Here is an 8,290-nt window from a genome sequence, read left to right as displayed (position 1 = left end):
ACACCAAAAAAAAAAACAAAAAAAAAAAAAATCCCAGGTGAAAGGGCCGGGGGCCGGCAGACCTGGCGTAGGAGTCCCGGCTGTATCCGCTGCAGGTCCCAAGGCGTTTTCTGGGCTCGGCTTTGCGCATCTGTGAAAGGGGGATTATGGTGTCTGTCTCATAGGAGTAAAACAAGAACACCAGGCACGCTGGTAAGGTGCCAGCCCCCGCAGGCCCTCAAGGAATCTCACTCCCTTCCGACTTCCTGTTGGGCGGTGCTGTGCCTCATCCTTGGTGGCCACAGGTTGTTTTGAGGGGGGGCTGTTGTGAGCAATCCTGCTGTGAACGTGGATACGCAAGTACCTGTTTGAGTCCTGTCCCTGCTTTCAGTTCTGTTGCGTCTACAACCTAGAACTGGAATTGCTGGCCAAATGGAGGCTGATGCTTGACTTTCTGAGGAGCCGCCAAGCTTTTCCACACAGGCCACACCATCCCTCCCACCAGTGTCTCTGATCCTCTTCAGCACATGGCCTTCTCTTCCCTTCCTTCCTCCAGCCCTTTCTGCCTCTCTCCTTCCCTCCCTCTCCTCCCTCCTGCCTTCCTTCCCTCCCTTCTTCTTTCTTTCCTTCCTTCCCGTCCTCCCTCCCCGTCCTCCCTCCCTCTCTTTTTCTTTATTTTTTTATTTTTTGAGTTGGAGTCTCACTCTGTCGCCCAGACTGGAGTGCAGTGGGTTCCTGGCCACCACAGCCTCGACCTGCTGGGCTCCGGCGATCCTTCCGCCTCAGCCTTCCGAGTAGCTGGAATTACAGACGCGCGCTACCACGCCCGGCTGATTTTTTGATTTATTGTAGAGACGAGTTCTCGCCAAGTTGCCCAGGAGGGTCTCGAACCCATGGGCTCGGGCAATCCACTCACCTCAGCCTCCCAAAGGCACGGGATTACAGGCTGAGCCACCGAGCCCGGCTCTTTCTTTCTCCCCCTTGCTTCCTTCCCTCCCTTCCTTCCTCCTTGCTTCCTTCTGTCATTCCCCCCTTCCTTCTTTTATTCCTTTCCTTCCTCTTTCTTCCTTCCTTCCCTCCCTCCCTTCCTCCTTCCTTCCTTCTTTCCTTCCCTCCCCCTCTCTTTCCTCCTTGATTCTTTCCCTCCCTTCCTTCCTCCACCCTTCCTTCTGTCACTCCCTCTTCCTTCCTTCCCTCGCTTCTGTAAGGGTAAACGAAACCAGACCAGGTGAAACAAAGGAGCCAAGAAAAATTTATTCGCACAGTCCCGGGCTAGGTTCACCGGTCCATGTAGCTGTGGGTCAGAGAAGTTGCGCCCAGCAAGATGGGCGATAGGTTATAAAGGGCACACTGAGAAAGCTGTGAGGAGGTCTGGGAGAGCAATCACTGGTTGGGACAGCCGTGACGTCTGCTGGCGATTGGCTGAACGGGGTTGCTAGAGTCGCTGTAGCAGGTACTGGCTGACTTTGCAGCTGGAGTCTTAGTTCCGGTTACTCACTTTTGCTGGCTCACTCTCGCCCGTTGTTCTCCTGGTCCGGGTCGGAGCCATCTTGTTGAGGCCCGCCCCGCCCTCTGGTACCTCCGGCCTTACAGCTTCCTCCTCCCTTCCTTTCCTCCATCCTTCCTTCTCTCCCTCCCTTCCTCTTTTCTTCCCTCCCTCCCTCCTTCTTTCCTCCTTCCTTTAGATCCTCTGTTCCAGACTAGGCCTTTCCTCTGCTGCCCACCCCGCCCTAAATCTTGCATCCTCTGCACCTTGCTCTGCTGACGTCTTCCAGTTCTTTATGTATTAGCTTAACTCTCACTTCCTCAAAGCCTTCTCTGGTCCGCCAAACTAAATGATCCCCCTTTTAATCTCTCTTATTTCTTACATCATTTGTTCATTTCTTGCTGTACTTTGTAGTCACATAGCAAGTAATATTTACCTTTCAAACTCCTGTTAAGCTCTCAGTTCTGAGTTAACAGTGACCAGGGCATAATAGGAGCTTAATTAAACTGTCCCCTAGAGCCTTGGCTCTCTTGGTGCTCCTGTTCCCGACTAGCAGGGGCTGAACTGGATGCGGAATGATGGTGTGGGTGTCACTTACCAGCTGGTAAGACAGAAGGGAGAACAAGAGCTCTGACCTGCTTGTTTTGAGCTGACTCAGTGACATGAGGCCTTATGTCCCTCTCCTGGAGGGAAGGCAGCTTCCGGTTGGGCAGTCAGCTGGGCTTCAGGTGTGGACTCTCTGCCTCAGGTTGCATCCTGGTCCTGTCACTTTCTGTCTCGTTTTCTTCATCTGTAAGATGGAGATCTTTCTTTTCCCTAGCTGCCTTGAGACCATAATAGAATAAGTTTAATTGCAATCAGAAAAGGATTGATTTCAGACTTAAAGAAGATGATGTATTCAGAATGCTTCACACAGTGCCTGCTGGAAAATAAGTGGTATTTGTTTCTTATTAACAGTAGTTGCTGCTAGGATGTGGGCACTGATGCTGACCCAAGATCCGGTGTGATATTCAGCGTGGTAGGCCCCAGCAGGGCTGGGAGGATGTCAAGAAAGGGAAGACAGGAGTGTGCAGTGGACATCCAAACACCAGCTGGACCAGTGAGGGCAAGCGTCCTTCCAACTTGCTATCCCAATCTCCCTTACCCCCACTTGTTTTTGAGTTGGGGTCTCACTCTGTGGCCTAGGCTGGAGTACAGTGGCACCATCACGGCTCACCGCAGCCTCGACCTCCTGGGCTCAGGCCATCCTCCTGTCTCAGCCTCCCAGAGTGCTGGGATTACAAGAGTGAACCACTGCACTTGGTCTCGATGTCTCTTTAGTACATTTCTTTTTTGTGTAAGCTAACCAGAGTCAACAACTCTTGCTTGCATCCAGATGGGTATACTTGTTTTCTGCTTCCTGTCCTGTCATCCTGTGACTCTGGTTCCTATCAATTCAGCACTTTTCCTGCGAGGGGTAAGCTGCTCAGTAAAGTTACCAACATTCCTACTGCTCTCTTCCACCCCCAAAGTGATCAATTCTGTGTCTGAAGATTTTAGCAGCCATCAGAAAACTTGTCTGAATGTGAGTCGTGAGATCACAAAGGAAGAATTAAGAACAGAGAGTTAGCCCTGTCAAAATAGAGAAACTGAGTCTTGTTCCATGGGACAGCCCATCCATTGTCACAGTCAGCTCCGGGTTTTTGCGGATTGGATTCGCCTCATCTGGGCCATGCCCAGAAGGTCGCTCTCCTCCCAAGAGACTGAGGAATTTAAGCATCAGAAACCCAGTGCAAACTAGTTTATCCAGGAGAAGGGAGTTTGTTGACTCTGGTAACCAGGAGGAATATCAAGGAGGCCCCTTGATATTCAAGATCAAGAGAGCGGCCAAGCTCCAGGGCTTGCAACTAGGAACTTGAGGCAGGGCTCCCCGGCTCTCACCGGGGCATCTCCATCATCTTCAAGCCTCACTTTCATGGTCTCGTTCCTGACTGTTCTCAGTGGTATGAACATCTGGGAAATCCCAGCTCAGGCTTTGAGCCAAAAAGGAGAGAAGGGTTGGCTCAGGTGTTTGTTCTCATAGTCAGGAAGACCGGATACGATGCTAGGCCAGGGCTGAGCCACATGGCCACATTCCAGTTGCCGGAAGAATGACCATGGAAGACCAGCAGCTGCTGCTGCCCGGTTCACACTCTGACTCAGCCTGTCATCAGTATCCTGGGCACTGGGCAGACCAACCATGCAAGGGATCTCTCAATGATTAGAGATTCCCAAAAGGACCAGTGCCATGGTCTATGCACAAATTCCTATGAACTATGAACAAATTCCTTTTTTTTTTTAAACTATAGTCCGCCCCTCCAACGGTCTGAGGGACAGTGAACTGGCCCCCTATTTTAAAAGTTTGAGGACACCTGGTCTATGGTAAGGGCTTGACTGGGAAATGTGGACTGGAGCAATCCTTTTAGGGCCAGTGTTTTCCATGGAGTCTTGGAATTAGTTTTATTAAGGGTCCAGTGTCTTGGTCTCCTGGCAGGATAGAATCACATTGAATTTTTCCATTCTAAATTTTGTTGTTCTCTAACTACTTGATAGTCGAAAAACATAATTAGTAGAGGCAAGAAGGCTGGGGGTGATGAGGGACATAGCTGTCTATTTCATGTCCTTGTGACAAAGGTTCAATGACAATGACAAAGGAGGCTGGAGCTCTTTATTTACTGCTCCTTTCTGTGACTTGTAGGAGATTGTTGTTTGGGGTTTTGCTGTTAACCTTTGAAGTAAGGATGATGTGTCACGTTCATGACAACCACACGTATTCAGGGACTTATTATCTTCAGAGTTAAGGGTAAGTCTTGTTTTTGGAGCCGTGTGAATATAGATTAAGATCAAGATTAGTGAAACACTTCGCTCTGGAAGATGTAATAATGTGCTTCCTTTAAACATGTTCCTTGACACTGAAGTTGCCCTAGTAATTCTTCCAGACACTTGCGGCTTGCACTGCCTAAGGACTCCCCCTGGCGGAGACCGCTCTCACAGCTGCTCTGGGACATACAGCTGAATGCTTGTTCTTTGGAAATTCTTTTTATTTTTTTTTTAGTTGGAGTTTCACTCTGTCACCCAGACTGGAGTGCAGTGGCACGCTTCCCGCCACCGCAGCCTCAACATGCTGGACTCCGGAGATCCTTCCGCCTCAGCCTTCCAAGTAGCTGGAACTACAGGCGCGCGCTACCATGCTCGGCTAATTTGTTTGATTTATTGTAGAGATGAGGTCTCGCCAAGTTGCCCGGGCGGGTCTCGAACCCGGTGGCTCAGGCAATTCACTCACCTTGGCCTCCCAAAGCGCAGGATTACAGGCTGAGCCACCGACCTTCATGTGCTAAGGGCTAGACTATAGCCCGGTTTAGGGCACCCCCCAAGTGAGGAATCGGCTTTCGCATTTCAACTGGGATCCAGTGTTAAAGAAGCTGGTGAGGTGTGGAGAATGGGGAGAAAACTTGCTTGATGTCTTCTGGGGTAAGGAGGAAAACAGTGGTCAGAAACTCGGCTCTTGGTTGAGATAGACTTCGGCTTGACTCTTGGCTAAGACACTTCCTAGCATTGTGATGCTGGGAAATTAGTTACCTTCTTTTAAGTCTTTGTTTTCTTGTCTGTCAAGTGGGGCCAATAATACAAACCTCCTAGAGGTTGATGTGTTTAATAAGATAATCCAAACAAAACATTTAACGTTGTGTGGGTACTTTGCTCTAAACCTACTTAGAGTAGTTGTAGTATTTTCAAGAGTACATTTTTAGGCCCCCATGTGTCTCTTTTTCACCGTGAATTTGTAATCTCTCTCAAGCGTCCAGGCAAAGAGCAGACTGCCACCACCACCTGGGGGTGCCATAAGGATCTCCGGGCAGAGGCTTGGGAACTAGTCTGTCTAACTTTGTGGGTTTTTGTTTGTTTTGTTTTTGTCAAGGTCTCACTCTGTTGCCCAGGCTGGAGTGCAGTGTCATGATCATGGCTCACTTCAGCCTCCACCTCCTGGGCTCAAGCGATCCTCCTCAGTCTCTTGCGAAACTGGAAGTGCAGGTGCTGGCCACCAAGCCTGACTAATGTTTTTTATCTTTTGTGTAGACAGGGTCTAGCCATGTTGCCCAGGCTGGTCACAAACTCCTGGGCTTAAACGATCCTCCCGCCTCAGCCTCCCAAAGTGCTGGGATCACAGACATGAGCCATGATGCCAGCCTGACTTGGGTTTATATGCAGGATTTACCAACCAACCTCTTAGAGGTTCTGTTTCTCAACCATAAAATGAGAACAGTAACGCCTGTTGTGAGGATTAGAGATGATGTAAGTGTATGTCAGCTCACAAGCTCCACTGTAGGCTGGCTTTCAAAACTCCCCCACCTGACCATCTTCACATCTCAGGTCACAGTGATGATGTCAGTGAGAATCTCTAGTGACAAATCTTGGCTATCAGGTTTATCTTACTTGCTGGCCCTGAGTTGGAGTCCACTGCTCTGAAGCCTGGCCTAGCTTCCTTCAGACCAAGAAGAGCCAAGAGAGTGGGTACTGCCACTAAGAAATATGCGCTTTTTTTTTAGTTTGAGCCTAACTCTGTCACCCAGGCTGGAGTGTAGCTGCATGCTCACGGCCGCGGCAGCCTCCACCTGCTTGGCTCAGGTGATCCTACCACTTCAGCCTTCCAAGTAGCTGGGACTATAGGTGCATGCCACCATGCCCAGCTAATGTTTTGATTTTTTTGTAGAGATAAGGTCTCACCATGTTTCCGAGGCTGGTTTCGAACCTCTGGGCTCAGGCAATCCCCTTGCCTCCGCCTCCCAAAGTGCTGGGATTACAGGTGTGAGCCACTGTGCTTGGCTAGAAATATGCTCCTTGCACAACACGCACCCTGGTGCGGGTGCCGACTGAGAGATAACAGAGAAGTCAATCTCAGCTCCGCAAGAGTGCACATGGAAGACTGATTGCAAAGGCTGCTGACGTGATCATAACTTTTAATCAGGACTGGCAAGAAACATTAGCAAGTGTTTGATGTAGAAAAACATGATATTCAAGGTCAAAGTTTCTGGAAGAAAGCTCTCTCTGCTTCTGCCTGGTCCTAGAAAGCTACAAATCCATAAAAAAACTGCCTCCCCTCAAGTAATCGATCCTTCACGTGGCAGGTTCCCCAACGCCGTTTTACATGGGTCCCTTCCGAGGAGAAGGAAGCTTGGGATGTTCAGATGCTCGGCGACCTGGTGACTCTCTTCTCACTTGTGTCTTGCAGCCTACTTCTGCTTCCTTCTGACGGCCCTGGGAGTGACCGCCGGTGCCCATCGCCTGTGGAGTCACAGGTCCTATAAGGCCAAGCTGCCCCTGAGGATATTTCTGGCTATTGCCAACTCCATGGCTTTCCAGGTGGGGACGGAGGGGCCTCTCTGCTTCGGGGACCCAGTGTGGGAGAAGGGGAGCGTGGGAAGACACCCATTCACCCTCATCCTAGGCTCCCTGTTCAGGCCTGAGCACTCCCCATCTATTCCACCTGTTTAGTTCCTTGTAGCCCCCTGAGGGTTTTGTGCCCCAAGAGGAGACTCCTCCATCTAGAGTCTGTACCCCCAAACCCTCGATGTCTACCCGGCTCCAACCCGGGCAAGTTCTGTGATGAGCATACCATGTGCGTCCTGCATTCAAACCTCTCCATCACCCTGTAAGCTAGATGTTACATGTGCCCCTTTTACAGACAAGGAAAGCGAGATTTAGTGAGATTAAAGAACCTGCTTGAATCATACGGCTGAGCAAATGGCACATCCGGGACAGGCAAATGCAGGTCAGCCAGACTCCAGAACCAGTGTTCGGACAAAACACAGTTCCAGGGTCGCTTCGAAAGATCCTGATGGAGTGTCCAATGGCAGTTGGAAACTCAGAGATTTTACTTGAATGGCTGTCAGGTGTGAAGTGCTTCCTTGCCTCCAGTTTCTTTTTCTGTCCAAATAAGACGATAGCTTCATTTGGGGTTGTTATGAAATCACTGAAAATTGCAGGGAGCTCTCTCAGAATATAAGAGACAGTATCTCTAGGATCAGACCATATTCTTTAGGACTATTCCAAACTATTCTGTTTCCCACCACTTTGGGCACTTTCTGGGCTGCCAGAATTTTGGTTTGATTTTAGATCTCTGTTTTTCCAATTCTTTTTTTTTTTTTAACTAGCTAATTAATTAATTTTTTTGAGCAGGGATTTCGCTTGGTTGCTCAAGCTGGAGTACAGTAGCACGATCCTGGCTAACTGCAGCCTTGCACCTTAGCCTCCCAAGGGACTGCAGGCACATGCCACCATGTCCGTCTAATTTGTAAAATTTTTTTGTAGAGATGAGGTCTCACTATGTTGCCCAGGCTGGTCTCAAACCCCTGGGCTCAAGTAATCCTCTCACCTCAGCCCCCCAAAGTGCTCGGATTACAGGCGTGAGTCACCACACCCCATCGATTTTTCTAATTCCTAACTGGTTCTCCACATTTCTGCCCATCTGTGAGGGCGGATGATTCCAGGCCCTGTGTATTTTACCCATTGGGAAGGAGTCATGATTCCTAAAACTACATCAGTGTCTAGGGAAGCAGGCAACCCAGGAGTCCCCCGGGGCCCTCAGACACACAACCTCTGTAGTCCCCTCTGCCATGGGCCCCCCCTCCCACCAAGACCGCCTGACCCTGAGCTTTCCTTTGAGCTCCCTTGTAGCTAAGAATTCAGTTCCCTATTTTAGACTTCCCTCGTACAGTTTAACTTTTTTTTTTTTTGAGTTGGAATTTCACTTGTCGCCCAGACTGGAGTGCAGTGGCCACTCCTGGCCACCACAGCCTCGACCTACTGGGC

General features: G+C 49.8%; 1 protein-coding gene across 1 annotated transcript in view; it reads left to right on the top strand.

Annotated features, from left to right (window-relative positions):
• Window positions 1-8,290, top strand: part of SCD5 (stearoyl-CoA desaturase 5) — a 70,146-nt gene that overhangs the window by 12,888 nt on the left and 48,968 nt on the right. Inside the window, exon 2 of the mRNA XM_021711157.1 lies at window positions 6,711-6,841. Within this exon, the coding sequence (XP_021566832.1) occupies window positions 6,711-6,841 (131 nt within the window). The remainder of the gene's footprint in view (window positions 1-6,710; window positions 6,842-8,290) is intronic.

This window comes from Carlito syrichta, unplaced genomic scaffold (assembly GCF_000164805.1).
Source record: "Carlito syrichta isolate Samal-C Ts95f unplaced genomic scaffold, Tarsius_syrichta-2.0.1 Scaffold301890, whole genome shotgun sequence".
In the NCBI taxonomy this organism is placed as follows: domain Eukaryota; kingdom Metazoa; phylum Chordata; class Mammalia; order Primates; family Tarsiidae; genus Carlito; species Carlito syrichta.
This window is presented reverse-complemented; position numbering and strand designations above follow the sequence as displayed.